General features: G+C 36.6%; 2 protein-coding genes across 4 annotated transcripts; both read left to right on the top strand.

Annotated features, from left to right (window-relative positions):
• The first annotated feature begins 6,159 nt into the window (after positions 1 to 6,159).
• Positions 6,160 to 10,526, top strand: LOC121992810 (probable serine/threonine-protein kinase WNK5). Of its 3 annotated transcripts, XM_042547392.1 has the most exons (9): positions 6,160 to 6,833; positions 8,066 to 8,103; positions 8,200 to 8,427; positions 8,506 to 8,729; positions 8,843 to 9,000; positions 9,106 to 9,291; positions 9,373 to 9,454; positions 9,535 to 9,864; positions 9,979 to 10,526. In XM_042547392.1, exons 1-9 carry the CDS (start codon positions 6,741 to 6,743, stop codon positions 10,425 to 10,427), a joined length of 1,788 nt encoding a protein of 595 aa, XP_042403326.1. In that variant the 5' UTR covers positions 6,160 to 6,740; the 3' UTR covers positions 10,428 to 10,526. The 3 variants fall into 3 exon arrangements, with proteins under 3 accessions (XP_042403326.1, XP_042403325.1, XP_042403327.1); XM_042547391.1 differs by having other exon boundaries at positions 6,162 to 6,833; positions 9,106 to 9,454; XM_042547393.1 differs by having other exon boundaries at positions 6,163 to 6,833; positions 9,106 to 9,454; positions 10,055 to 10,248.
• Positions 10,527 to 11,605: 1,079 nt separating this feature from the next.
• Positions 11,606 to 14,864, top strand: LOC121992811. Its single transcript, XM_042547394.1, has 3 exons — positions 11,606 to 12,168; positions 13,852 to 14,170; positions 14,284 to 14,864. The coding sequence occupies exons 1-3, from the start codon at positions 11,654 to 11,656 to the stop codon at positions 14,500 to 14,502; spliced, it is 1,053 nt and encodes a 350-aa protein (XP_042403328.1). The 5' UTR covers positions 11,606 to 11,653; the 3' UTR covers positions 14,503 to 14,864.
• Positions 14,865 to 15,792: the final 928 nt, after the last annotated feature.

Genomic DNA, 15,792 nt, shown 5'->3' with positions numbered 1-15,792 from the left:
TTATAGTTGCACAAGTTCAATTTAATTCTTTTACTCTCATAAAAGGATAGCATCCAACTCCTTTCTCACCTGGTTCCATTGTTAAGTAAGAATCTTAATATAGGAGCGAGTTATATAATGATATATGGCTTGACTGAGAGACCTATTTAGATTAATTTATAAAATTCATAAATTCATAAGGACATGATCCTTGAAGAAAGATAAAACATACTTAGAAGCATGGGAGTTTACTAATAGAGATGGTCTTTCTAAGGCAGAAGACATAAAACTTGAATCCTTATCGATAGAGGGTTCTTTAACACCACCCTTAATAGGTTTCATCTTCCTGCTAAAGAGTGTGATCTTTGAAGAGTTCAACTAAAACTACTGTATAAGAGGAAGAATGTCTAGGTAGCATAAAAGACCAAGGTTTATAGATGATTTATAGGGAAAATGATTCCAAGAACATTCACTCTTGATAAAGACAACTCAAACTGAAGCGTCTTTTCGAAACTATAAATTGGGCCATCAAAAGACTCGCTAGGTTGTGTTCAAACGACTCTTCAAAATTTGTGAAAAGATAGGATAGAGAGTAAAGACAAGAATTACCAAAACTAAATTATAATGGGTATGTGAACAGATTTAGACCATAATGTCTTAAACAGGGTAAAAACAGACAAAAACATTAGGTTATACAGTATCCTAGAAAATAACACGTAGCACTTAATATACACTAAAAATCTAGTTTTCTCTTGAGTAAGCTCTTATCAAATCATGCAGCCATCCAGTTCGACAGCCATCAAGCGAAGTTGAAATTCACGATCGAGAATGTTGGTTAATGAAGAGGAGGGGCTTTATGAAATAGCAAGTATTGTTGTCACTGAGGAAGACTAAGTAGTTTTCTGTATCAACGAAAAATAACAAATACAGATTATAAAAATATTAGTCTCTTGTAAAAACAAAATAACTCACATAGATTCCCTCACCAAAGGAATCAAGTCCAAAGGAGAAGGGGAGACTGACAGAGGTTCTATGATATCCCTCATTTAAATCACCAGAGGAATCTTCATATAGTTGAATAGGAGAGGAAGGAGAAGTTAAAGAAGCACAATTAGGCTTTTACATAAGTTGCATAGATCGTCACTGAGGTTGGGTAGACAACTATTGGGCCTTCTTCAGCTTAACTGGTATCTCTACATCGATAGGAGTGGATAAGCTTTTCTAGAAGCCATTAGAGGAATTAAAAATAAAACTCACTAAGGTTGGGTAGACAACCATCGAGCCTTCTTCAGCTTAACTGATACCTCTACGTCGATAAGAGTGGATAAGCTTTTCTATAAGCCATTAGAGGAACTAAAAATAAAACTCACTAGGATCTTAATACTCAGAATGAACCGGTATGACTTTTTTATAGACAGAGGAGAAGATTCCGAAAAGACAAACAATTAATAAACATTGAAAATAAGCACAGCAATCCTTACTTGGACAGTAGTTGCTACAATATTGTAGCAGCTACACTTACACAGTAGCTGCTACAACGTATAGCAGTTATTGTGTACAATAATTTTAACTAATTTAAAATATTTTTACCAAGTTTATAAAAATTTTAAAAATATTTTTTGCATTACTAGATGCTACAAAGTGTAGCTACTATAAAAAAAATTATATAACAAAAAAATTAAAATTTATTAAAAATAGATTATTAACATTGTAAAAAAATTTATTTGATCAATATTTTTTATTAGGGTTTATGCCACAACATACAAGCCCTAGCTGCTACAACGTGTAACAACTACCTGTACAAGTAGCTGCTACATATTGTAGCAGTTACCCCACTGGTAGCTATTACAACGTGTATTAGCTAACTGTCTAAGTAGTTCTACAACATGTAGCAGTTATTTGTACAAGCACTAACTGCTACAACATATAGTAGTTGCTACAACGTGTAGGACTTGTATGTTCTAACATAAACCCTAATAAAAATAATGTACAGAGAGAAAAACAGACACTGAAGTGGAAAGACTTACAATCGAGAATGAAGGAGTGGGAGCAGTAGGGTGCTTCCGACCTGTTCAAGAAGAAGCTTGAGGTGGACGAGAAGAAGGGGGTTGCTAGCAGGAGCCAAAGTGACGAAAGCTACTATGCGACGAAGGAAGGAGCGAAAAACAGACACTGAAGTGGAGGGACTTACAATCGATAATGGAGGGTGGGAGCGACAGGGAGCTTCTGACCCGTTCGAGAAGAAACTTGCGACGGACGAGAAGATGGGCCGGGGGTTGTCGGCAGGAGCGAGAGAGACAGAAGCTACTATGCGACGAAGGAAGGATCGAAAAACAGACACTGAAGTGGAAGAGCTTACGATCGAGCTAGAATGGAAGGGTGGGAGCGACAGGGAGCTTTTGACCTTGTTCGAGAAGAAACTTGTAGCGAATGAGAAAAAGGGGGTTGTCAGTTGGAGCGAGAGTGATAGAAGTTACCGTGTGACGTAGAAAGGAGTGAGATTTTTTTATTTTTTATTTTTTATTTTTGTGAGAAAGTCGAATGAAGATGTTAAATGGAGAATATAAAAATTTCGATCGAGCTAATAATACCACGTGAACATGCCGCTATATATCTAACCACCATCCACTGTCGGATGTTGACTTCATATTTGTTATAGCCCAAATTGAATTACGTAAAGTTCATGTTTAATTCAGTTGTCCGGGTCCAAGTCAATCATTGCAAATATTATATCACCAATAATTCCAACTAAAAAATTAATCCAAATCGTGATCTTGCTAACCTTGCTAGTTGGTGATGGCAGTTGGCACGCTTTTCTTAAAATAATAGCAAACAGAATCTATGATCATTTCTCTACTTTTAATCAAAATAAAATTAAGTCGGAGAATGTTTTTTTTCTTTTTTTCTTTTTTCTTTTTTTCCCATTCTCCCAAGTGAACAAACTCAAAAGAAAGTCAATGACCTAAAGGTCGAAGTCACCCTGAAAATCAGAGGAAATGAAGAGGGGACTAGGGCCCCCACACGATCGCTGGAGAATGGTGGGGCCGAATGCATTCCATTATTGATGAACTATGTGCCCCACAGTACATAAAATCCAATGAGATTTGTTTTGACAATGCCATTAATAATAGAGATTTAGCATTCTTTTTTTCCACTATCCTCACTTTTTTTTTTACTTTATTTTTACCTTTTTATTTTCGAAAAGAAAGATCACGAAATGCATTGACTTAGAAATAAATCTTTATGATAAAGTTACTCCAAATAATAGTATGGTGGACCTCCAAACAAATCATTTGATCGAATACAATAACCAAAATAAGAAGTAATTATTACCGTTTAAAATATATTATAAATTAATTATTCCAATTTCTAAATAATATTATTTATTTGATTTTTTTTCTATAAGCTAACTTCACTAATAAAATAAATCTTTAGTTAATCACAATCATACTTAAAATTTGCTACAATTTACTAATGTATATTAATTAATATTTAGACAATGCAAAGATCTTAACTTACAACAAGCAAAACATAACAAGTTAAGCCTTTTTTTAATATAAAATAATAGAATAAAATATATTATTGGGTGTCAATAAGACAATGCTAATAAAATTTAAAATTATAAGGGCGCTTCAAATTAAAAGGAAGATCACATGAGCATTCCTTTTTTGAAAAATAAATTAAATAGGTGCCCCTCCTATAATTTTATTTAAAAAATACTCATGGATTTAGCATTGTTGTAAAAGCTACCCACAGCTAACTTCTATAACATATAGAAACTAACAGATAGTACATGTTAGCTTCTACACATTCGATCATAATTAAATTATATTCATTTAAAATATAATGTGTCACGGAGTCTACACGTTTTGTTTTATTCATTAAAATATTATTTTAACTAGGTTATTATTAGAAGTAAAAAAATCAAAATGATATAAAGTTATCATTGTAAAAGTTAGCAACTAGCTTCCATATAGTGAATTGTGATCAAATAATATTCATTTGAAATGTAATGAATGTCATGGAGTCTCCATGATTTGTTTTGCGCATTGAAATGCTATTTTAACCATGTTATCACTCAGAGAAGCAAAATCAAAATATACAAAATCACTGTTATAAAGCTAATAACTAGCTTCTTTATAATTGTAGAAACTAATTGTTAGATTCTATACGACTGAATGATCAGATAATATATAAATATTTTAAAGAGTTCGTGTTACATGAGATACTCATTAGACTTTAATTGGAACTAAGATGTCGATATGATGCTGTAAAAAATGTGAAATTTGTCACCTTGGCGGCACCACACGACTGTCTCATGTCATTAAGAGGGAATAAATCAGGTACCGAGCATACCCCCATGTGGAATAGCATTTTCCATCGGCTTCGTCGGGATTCAATGCTTGCTCTATGCTACAAATCTACCATATAATTACCGGCTCTTGCTCCATTTGTGATTAAAAAAAAAAGGTGAAATTGTCACCTTGGTGACCTCCTATAAAGAAATAAATTATAAAAAACTTGTCCAATAATAATAGTGCATGCAAAAACAGGGAAAATTCAACCTTCCCTATGTAGGCAGTGCACCAATGTGACGAGACCAGATCTCCTAATCTACAAAAAAGTAGACCAGGGGATGGACTACTCGTAATTACAGTTGAATCATGGCCGTGATCCGATCGCAATTGGTTGCGATCCCTCCCTGAGTTTACCGTCCCCACTAGGTTATAGTTTGAGTTGGAGCAGACAGCTGGAGGCCGCCGGAATTAGGCAAGTGTCCAAGTTATCGAGCACTGAACTGGGGGCGACCTCTGGCCGTCCGTTCTGACCCAAATTATAACTTGGTGGGGACAATGAACCCAGGGAAAAATCGCAACTAATTGTGGTTGGATCGTGGCCATGATCTCACCACAATTGCGAGTGGCCCATTCTCTACTCTACTTTTTTGTGGATAAAGAGATATGCTCCCCAATGTGACTCAGAGGGGTCAATGGGACCCACCTAACTTGAGTCACGTTGGGACACTATTTACATCGGCAAGATTAAATCATCCCAAAAATGGATGAGGCAATTAACAGGACATTTTACCCGGTTATCCAGATTTATTTATGATAATATAATTGTAGGGGTGCGTTTGGATGAAGGTTATTTTTGATAATCTTAGTTATTCATCTAAGATTATCAACAAAAATCTTATTTGGTTTAGGTAATCGGTTATTCCTAAGTAATGATCCATGTATGACATGTAAGTAGGGGTGAGCAATCAATTTAAATTGAACTGACTAAATCGATTAAACCAAAAACCGAATTGACTGAACTTTTTTCGAACCAACTAAACCGATCGAACTTTTCAAAAAAATCGAATCAATCGAACCGATAAAACATCGGTTAATTTGATTTTCGACTGAAATAATCGAATTTTTCAGTTTAATTTGATTTCAATTTGGTTTGGTTTGATTAGGTTTGGTTCCGATTTAGTTTAGTTCAACTCATAATATCGATTCGATTTGGTTCCAGTTTGCTTCAATTTGATTTGGTTATTTCTAGGTTGGTTTGGTTTAACTCAAATATCGGTTTAATAAGTTTAACTAAATTTTTATTTTTAAAATCGAAACTGAACTCTTTAAATTAATTAAACCAATATTTTTAGAAAAAAGATTGAATTTATGAATTATAATTTAGTTTAACTGAAGTTTTACTGACCTCTATACGTAAGTAAAAGAGATATGCAACATGAAATCTAAAAATTTTTGGAAAATAAGATTTTTCTTGATTCTAAGATTAATAAAATTTTTTAATAAAAAATATCCTTCGATATCTAAGGATAAAATTATCCCTAAAATTTATATAACAAATTTTTTATTTAAAAATAAAAAAAAGTATCATTAGTTTTTTAACGGAAATTAATACAGTAAAATATTAAATTAAATTATATATTAAAATTTCTTAATAATTAAATTTTTATTATATTATTTAAGTTTAATCAAATAATATTAGATTATATTTGAGAAAATTTTATTCCGGGTAAATTACAATGAAGATTATACCGGATAACCGGAACCAAATACATCCTGCGAATCATTGGACTATTGATTCTTGCTCCATTATTTTACAAATGATGAAGCCCTTTTAATGTTTATCCATTTTAAAATTTCCAAATCAAATATACACAATGCCGTACTCCACTTCCCTCTTCCCTCTCAACTGCCACGTCTCCATTTTTCTCTCCCTTCTTCTCCGCAGCACTCGCCTCTTCTCATTTCAAATCCCTTCGTCTTCCTCGTCGATCGCCTTTCAAATGTCTTCCTCGTTAATGGCGGAATACGGGCGTAGCAGTCGGTTCTTCAAGTTCAGACCCCAACACCTCGCGGCGGAGGCATCCCTTCTCGATTAGTCTGAGTTCGATCTCAAAGGGATCGATCGACTTCCTCTTCGCATCGGTGTTCGGACTTTTACTCGCGTGTGTTCTGATCCCTCTGGGAGAATCGATGGTTGGGAAGTATCGCCACGACTTCTTCTTCGGGACGGCGGTGCAGATGGCGCGGATCATGCTCCGGATCCACTACTCCAGGCTCTTCTGGCAGCTCTTCGGCGTCTTCAACTACGAGAACCACGAAGGAAACCCGCGCATCATCTAGCGCACCCATCGCCGCTGATTTCTGTTAATTCGTCCTTTGGAGTTCTGCTCTTGCTTTCCGCTTCTTAATATTTCCTAGCGCTTCTTCTCGTTTCCTTTCTTGTTCTTGGTCTCTGATTGGCCGATGAGGCAGCAGCCGGTGGAGAGGCGGCGTCCGGAGCTCGTCGACAAGATGAATGGCTACGTCGAGACCGATTCAGCGGGTCGCTACGGTCGTGTAAGTTCATTGCTTTTTTTTTCCCATTTCTGCCCTGTTTTTCTAATCTAACCTAATTATTTTACTCGTCTTATTCAATATACTCGGTAATTGGTATATGTAGATGGATTAATGCTATGTTTGTGTCTTACTAATGATTTATAATTAAATGGTTTTGTATCGCATAGATTACATCGTTGATCGACAAATAGGAATCGTTTTTCTCCTGTGATTCATACACTTGGTCATTCTTCAAAATCATGGTTATATTGTACACTTTGTCATTCTCTGAATCATGGCTGCTTGTTGGGTCTGTTAATATGCTTTGTAACTCTCCTGTAAAACTCAAAATTGTTGCAGCAGATGGTTTGGGAGGATCTAGATTTGCCAGTGCAAGTATTATTTTAATCGAAGGCAAGTTCATGCATTAAATGTTGACGGAAGACAGAAATTAATTGGGATATGATGCATAAAGCAAAGCCATGATAGATCTATATGATGTATATTAATTATTGATGCCAGAAGGTTTTCTTTTTCAAGAGATCATTTTACTTCTGCCTCTCATATTTAACAGTTTTGCTGCATCTCTCTTTATTTTCTCTGCTATCCACTTGCTATCTCAAAGTTCCAACGTTGCCAAAGAAACTCTGCTCAAGTTGAAAGGAGGAAAGTGATAGGACTACAAAGTCACTGGAACTTTTAATGATATTTAAACTCTGAGAGTAAGATTAGTAGGGTCAAAATTATAGTACTTTTTTTTTTAAAATATGAAACGTTGAATGATTCTTTACAAAAAAAAAAATAGTAAGAAAAAGGTAGATGTAAATGGTCTATTCCTTCTTTTTATGACAGTCATAAAGTTATAATTCTTCTTGGATGTTCTTTTGTAGATTCTTACTTTGGAAATCAAGATGTAGAAATTGATCTGTTTATACTTTCCGAGTGGAAATACATGTCGGATGGGTTACCCTGCATAAATTGAATGACCAAACAGTAGTAAAAGCATTTAATTTTGATAACTAATGTAAAAGTAAATCACTATCAGAATTAAGCCTTTCTTATTTCCGCCATGAATTTTATCCACATCCATGATAAATAAAGGAGACCATTCCTAATTCATTTAATTATGTTTGATTTTTTTAGGACCATTCCTTTCATGATGTCAAACTTTGCACTGCAGACATATTCGTCTCATGCTGTCAAAATATGCAAACATTTCTCATCGATTTTTTTTTTTCTGCTTTGCACTGCAGTTCGATGAAATGCTAGGGAAGGGAGCCATGAAGACAGTGTATCCTTTATTAGAACCAATCGAATCATCATTGTTATAATGAATCAATAGTTAATACTTGGTGACGATAACAGTTCCTTGATTCAAAATTCATAGTTATAGAGCATTTGATGAACTAAATGGCATTGAAGTGGCGTGGAACCAAGCCAAAATCTGCAATGTGATGCGCTCTCCTGAAGCACTGGAGCGCATGTGCTCAGAGGTCCAGCTTCTCAGCTCTCTCAACCATGACTCCATCATCAAGTTCCACGCTTCTTGGATTGATGCAGAAAACAGGACTTTCAACTTCATCACCGAGATGTTCACCTCCGGCACCCTCCGAGAGTATAAGCTAACACTCGCATACTACTTGAGCATGATGTTGACTCAAAATTAACTGACCTTAGGCAATGGTTTGATAAGGTATCGTCAAAGATATCCCCGAGTTGATGTCAAGGCTGTCAAGAGATGGGCACGGCAAATCCTCCAGGGACTGGTATACTTGCATGGCCATGACCCTCCGGTTATTCACAGAGACCTAAAGTGTGACAACGTTTTTGTCAATGGCCATCTAGGGCAAGTCAAGATTGGTGATCTCGGCCTGGCTGCTATGCTCCGTGGAACACAGTGCGCCCACAGTGTCATAGGTAATCTGAATTAGCATAAATCTTATCAAATTAAGCAGGCCATTCCATTTGCTTCTATTCATTTTAGAGCCTGTAGTTCTTGTTTCGTTGAATCGAGTTTGTTTCTCAATCAGGGACACCAGAGTTTATGGCACCGGAAGTTTATGAAGAGGAATACAATGAGCTTGTTGATATGTACTCATTTGGAATGTGTGTTCTCGAGATGCTTACCTCTGAATACCCCTACAGCGAGTGTTCAAATTCAGCTCAAATTTACAAGAAAGTTACTTCAGTAAGAGCTTGAATGTCTAATTTTTCTTAAACAAATGTTGTGTCAATGCACCCTTCCGACGTCAATGTAGTTACTGAAAACAAGACAAATTGATCTACTTTTCAGGGGAAATTGCCAGATGCATACCATCGCCTCAAGGATCCCCAAACAAAGCGTTTCATTGGAAGGTGTTTAGAGAGAGCCTCAGAGAGAGCATCGGCGATGGAGCTCCTCCTTGATCCCTTCCTTGCACTTGAAGATCATCCTACTTCCTTATCAAGCTTCAAAAATCCAGCCAATGTTTTTAACAAGGTTATTATTGCATCAGGAGCACCCAATCATATGCAGGTGGCAGACGATGATCCTGAACTGCATACTGATCCCGTATCGCAGGCTGCTAACATGACCATCACTGGCAAGATAAATCCGAAAGATGACACTATATTTCTCAAAGTGCAAATTGCTTATCAAGAAGGTGAAATTCATCCTCCTCGTTCTTGGGAACACAGTTCAAGTCTGAATACTACTAACTGCGTGTGCAATTGGTGTTATCAGGGAAGATGAGCAACGTATATTTTCCGTTTGATACTGTTGAAGACACACCATTGGACGTGGCGAATGAGATGGTGAAGGAACTTGACATAAGGGATCGAGAACCATCAGAGATAGCAGAGATGATCGCCCAAGAGATAACAAGTTTGGTGCCTGGTTGGATAGAAGACCGCGAGGAGCGCCACCAAGTTTGCAACTATGTCGATGACAAAGAAGATCGGAGCAGCCATCCCTTCTACTACCTCTCCTCCCCTACATCTTCACAAGGTTCAGTTGCCTTTGGCATGAGCTCCTCCCAAGGATACAACCATCTCCAAAAAGAATTGGCCGGAGGTACAGTGTGTTATATATTTTGAGCCCACGCTATGAATTTCTTATGTGATCTAAAGTTAGTATTCTTCAACCAGAACAAAAATTATGTGCTCAATTGAATGGAGTTTTGTGCAGATTGCTCATTTCTGGACGACGACGACGACGATATGAGTTCTGTTCACCCAATTAATTACTCTGCTATTAACTACAGTGATCAGGAACTTTGTGCAAGTTTCGACCAGGGAGATCCAAACGGCCTAAATTCGGCGAGATTCTGCATTGGCGAAGGTTTTGGTTGCTGCTATAGCGGCGGTGGAGAGAAAAGTGCAGCAGGAGATGCACACCAACGCCACCACCACCGGCGGCTGCTTAGGAACCAGTCGATGCTGGACTTGCGAAGCCAGATGCTGCACCGGGCGCTGGTGGAGGAGCTGAACAAGCGGACGTTTAAGACGATTTGCGCCGTCGAGAACATAGGCTGCCAGGTGCCATGCTCATCGTCGTCTTCAGCCCGCTGCAATTATCATCATCGTCAAAAGCAAAGCAAGGAACCCAATTCACCTGCAGCACGAGGAAGAGGTTGAATGAACTAGACCGTAAGGTGATTGTAAATAGTAGGTATTTGCTACTATCAGACCTCTGTGTTCCAGATTGTAAATAGAGATAATCCTCTTTTTATTTCATCGTACATACAATATTAGTGTGTGGCAATTTTACATCAGTCCTTTCTCATACTCTGGTGTTTTATTCAGATTGACAACGAATTTTGACACAAAATTATTAGAGAGAATATTAATATTTTCTCGTTGGAGAGTCAAAGTTTAACATTAGGTTGATAAATGAATCGAATGTTTGGTGATCGGCTTAAAAGAGTTTATTTATAGATTAATTAAATAAATAAATTTAAATAATTAGTTAAGTTAAATAAATAAGATTTGGACATGTTTCTTCACTTCATTAATGAAAAATATTTATGAACTATGTTTATTAATAAAATTTTTATTAGTATACTGAATAAATAAAAAAAATTAAAATAATAAAAAATAAATTATCAAATTTAATAATTAATCAAATAAATAAAAATTTAAAAAAAATCAAACAAACTATAATTGAGAGTTCGATAATATCTAACAAATTAAACTCAAACTTGTAAAAAATAAACGATGTTAAAGTTGAATAATTTAATTTATTTTAAACTCGATTTAACTTAATTTTACCTTATTAAATAAGTTTAAACATCTTAAAAATTTGATTGATTTTTTCATGTCTAGTAAAAAAAATAATGATTAATCAGGTTGAGTAATGTTGAACTTGGGGTGACCGGCTCGGTCTCATGAAAATTTTTCACCGGTCATTAAAGTAAATCGAGAAGCACTCACAGCGGGTACTTGAATATCCTACCACTGCACTATAACCTCAGGGACTTTTTCATACCTAGTCAAGATTTATATAATTAATAATTAATGTCAAATTTACAACTAATATAGATATGAGTTGATAGCCCTGGCCCATCTTGGATAATGCTTCGACCTTACGTTTTAATTTTACTAATCTTTTAGAAAAAATAGCATTTTTTTATTCTTTCTTATTAATTAAGGAAAATAAAACTTTGAGGGGCTCTTTGAAAACAAAACGGAGTATTCCGTCGAAGGCACAATGAAAATTTTTCATCATCAAAAATATAAATTTATTTCCACCGTCTATTTATGAATCTAACGGTTGTAACAGACTCAAAAGCTTCCATAAGTTCGAATACCCGTACCATTTCAGCGTTCCACCGCTCTGCTGGCGCGGCGAGCGGAACCGATCCATGGCAGCAGCGGCCATGCTGGAGGCGGAGCGATCGCGCAGCCTTCGGTTCCGTGCGCCGCCACCGACTCCGATCGCCACCGGGAAGGGCCTACGATCCTCCGCCGTCGATGATCGCCTGCTCATGGAGTACCTCGAGGTCTCGCTCCGCGTCCCCGACCTCAGTCTACCGGATCTCTATTTCCCTGTGCAGTCGCCTCTCAAAGCCCCAGAGGAGGTTGACCTCCCGTCGCTCCTCGCCGGGGACGATTCTGCTGTTAGGAGAGTGCTTTCGGCGGCGGCGGAGGTTGGGGCGGTGCGGGTGACTGGCGTCGATGCGGCGCTGATTCAGGGTGCGAAGGAGGCTATTGAAGCAGGCGGCTCGTTGTTCGCACTTCCGGAACAGGAGAAGAGTCGCGTTTCGTTGTTTGGGCGGAGAGATGGTGTATGCGACGAGTTTTATTGGCATCGATTGCCGAGCCCTGAAACGGAGCAGCTCCTCCGGAAAATCTTGCCTGACTCTTACCGGACTCTAAGGTCAGCTATTCCAAAATAAGAGACCATTTCATCTTTTTTTTCAGGAGAATTTCTTTTTCCATAGGAACAAATATCTCCTTTTAACCCAAAAAATTCCTTTGGAATCAAGTGATACATCGCATACAGTAGCTTCCCCTTGTACATTAACTTTCTTCTAAAGACTCAATGGATAAAGGACAATCAAATATTATTCTGCTGTGCAATCAGGTAATGCATTGATCTTATGGCTTCTGCCAATTGAACATAAAAAAAGATCAAAAGTTTGAAGTAATGTGCACGCTTCGTTGTGCTTTCAGTATCACCTTTTATATGCTCTTTCAGCAATGTGGTTTGCTTTTATCTTGTCTGAGTGATGTGATTTTGATTAAAGGACTATAATTCATGTCTTTCTCAACCTTGTGGCTGTGCAGCATGTGTGGTATAGCTTTCTAAATTCTTCTTAATGTCAAAAGAGATCATCATGAAGTTGTAATTGCTAAGTGGTGGTGGTCCCTGAGGTCTGAAAAGAATATAGAAGAATTTTACATCAAGAAGAAAGATGTCACAGCCATCTTTTTTTGAATAAAACTACCAGCACCATTTTCTGTCAAATCTTTGGTCTATAATTTGTTCTTTGAATAAAAATGGTAGGATCTTAATCTGTTACTACGAATGTCGTATTTCTATGTTATCGGTGCCAGAAACATAATAAACATCTACGCATCACGGAAGAGGAAATATAGAGAAATAATGTGGAATAAGAGAGATTTGAGCTTGCTTACTTTCACAAATGTGAGAACTTTGTCTTCCAAATGCACATCTCGTAACCATCGGTTGTCATGTTGTTGGCATTTTTTTTGACACTGCAACACATCACATCACAAGTTGATTAGACTTTTTTAAGTGATACAAAATAAAATTTGTATTTAGTTGGTTGATCTAACACTTATTCGCAACTTCTGGAAGTACAAGGTGTCAAGGTTGGTGAGGTGACTGGGTCAAGAGCACCAGACCAAGATGACTCGGTTGGATTTCCTGTACATGATTTCGCAGAACATCTGACCAGGTCAATTAGTTGGGTGATCCATCAACCAGCTATATATCTTTTTGCATGAATTACCTCTTGCACCTCTGATGCTGTCACTGAGGAGTTCTTCATAGTTGCAGAAGAAACTGCAATGAAATTGGTTGATCCTAAAAAACCTTAGTCACATCACATTTTAATCATCCTTTCAACTCTCTGGTGCCAAAAAATTCTTCCAAGGGATCAATAATGATTTGTGATCATATGAATTCCTTCACAGAGTAAAAGCTTATTATGGTGAATACAAATACTCCGTTCTTCCTGTCCTCTTGCTTAAAACCTGCCCTCTTGTTCTAATCAATCAGCAAATGTTCCTAGCCCTTCCAAACAAAATGATTCAAAACTGGGGCAGCAACTCAATTACAAAAATTTTTCTTAAAACACAGTGTTAGATTCTAGGAAAACTAGATCCCTTGTTGGGATTGCATAGGTATCGATTAGATTCCACTTCATCTGAAAAATCCTTTGAACTTGAATTATTTTGTGACTTGTTATTTCAAAACCCTATTCTTGCTGTTTTCCTCAATTCTGAGAAATACTATAATCCAGTCAAAAGTCAGCTAGTTCTGTCATTGTCGCATGCAAACTAAGATTTGAATGATGCTGAATTGTGTTTTCAGAATCAAAATGGAGAATATTTCTGCTAGGATGGAGACTATTGCAGAGTGCATTACCAAGATTCTCTTCAAAGGTGCTACAAGTCAAACAACCTCGAGGAGATTTGACATTGTTCAGCCGGTCCTCTGCTTGAGAAAGTATGAATCTCCTCACCAAAACGACACGAGGGATTTAACTGATGCAGACTCGCTTCTCTCTTATGCTTTGTGTCTCCACATTTGTGCACATGATGAGAATTTTTGCATCCGTCGACCGGAGGGCTCATCAATTTTCAAAATGTCAGCTTGGGACGTACTAGTTACAATTGGAAAACCATTTCAGGTACATAACAAGTTATTAACACCAGGCTTGCTGCAGGCTGTTAATGCCTTATGTATAGTATGGCCGGTTGTTTTGGCAGTGTTGTCTAATGAATAATTTTGCATTTCGTCAAGGATTGGTGCAATGGAGAGTTCAAGACTGCCCTCGGGCAGAGGATATTTCGACCGACAGATGACCCGACTCAATCATTCTCCCTAGAGTACATGTGTTCTCCTCAGGTATTGTCACCTGAGCCTGACTACGGAGCAAAGCCTGTCTCTTTAATGGATCAAATACTAGTAGTGATTGTTCTTGCTATACTATACAAAGTCTGGCTTTGCATTTTCTCCTAGCTCTCATCTTGTGTGCTTCTTTTGCTTCTACGAAGGAGCCGCATAGGCTTGCGGCTCCATAGTGTTACCCACATCGACGGGGATCGAGTGGTCATACCAGAAGATTTGCAGCCTGCAAAGGCAATCAAAGGCCAAATATTGGTCGAATACACAAAAAGCTTGGGCCAGGAATTTGAGTGTTGGTTTGAATTTGTGTGCTCAAGTTACTTCATTTGTTTTGTTTTGTTTTGCCTCTGGAATGAGGTGGCCATTGCCTTTACTCTGCCCAAATGAGTGATTTAGAGGATGCTTCTCCTATCCTCGTGTATTACTGTCATGTAAATTTGATGGTTTGATTTATACATCTCTCTTTTTTTTGGCTAGTTTTTTAACATATATTTTTTTATAAAAAATTGTATTTTTCAAATGCTCGTTCCAAATTATACAAATAGAAATAGTCAAAATAATGTATTTTTAAACAAAATAAAATAAAAGGGCTCTTTACTTTTTGACTCGTACTTTAAATGTTATAGTAACTATGATTAACTATTATAGCAGTTATTTGATAGCCACTAGTATAAACTGTCATAATATGTATTATAGTTGTTTCTACTAAATAGTTATTTAATAGATTCTATAATTATTTTAAAATAATTTTGATCAATTTAAAATAATTTTAATGAAATTTAAATAATTTTAATTAAGTTGATAAAAAATATTTTAATATAATCATATTTTTATATAATAATTTTGATTAAAATAAAATAATTAATTATTGTAACACTTGTTCGATATACGCTATAAGCTGTCATAATTAGCCGTACCTACTCTAATACGGTTGAAAATAAAGATATTTTAGAAAGGTATTTTTAAAAATAGAACGTGCTTTTATTTATTTAAAAAAAAACATCGTTTTGATTATTTACAGAATTTTAGACATCCTTTTATTTTAAAAATAAAATCAATTATTATATTGAAGGAACAGATGGTCCAATTTTGACCAACATTGCACGGGGCCGGGAGTAGATGCGGGGTCCACTTCACCGACCACGCAAATGCGCTCCGCCAAGTGACTGCACGCTCCTCCCAGATCGCACGTGGATAATAAAAGCAAGACCAACGTATCTAATTCTACTATAGCAGAGTGATTATGCTCATTCCACACCCCCTCACGAACATATCTTATTCAAAATGATGCTTCAGACATAGCCGAATTAGTTATTCCATAATAGATTTATAGAATTAAATAAGAATTAATTTTTTGATAAAAATTGAGAAATTATTCTTTCAATATAATAGTTATAATAGTTA

The sequence above is a fragment of the Zingiber officinale genome, chromosome 6B (genome assembly GCF_018446385.1).
Source record: "Zingiber officinale cultivar Zhangliang chromosome 6B, Zo_v1.1, whole genome shotgun sequence".
In the NCBI taxonomy this organism is placed as follows: domain Eukaryota; kingdom Viridiplantae; phylum Streptophyta; class Magnoliopsida; order Zingiberales; family Zingiberaceae; genus Zingiber; species Zingiber officinale.
The sequence above is the reverse complement of the archived record's forward strand: the minus strand, read 5'-3'. Positions and strand labels throughout refer to the sequence as shown.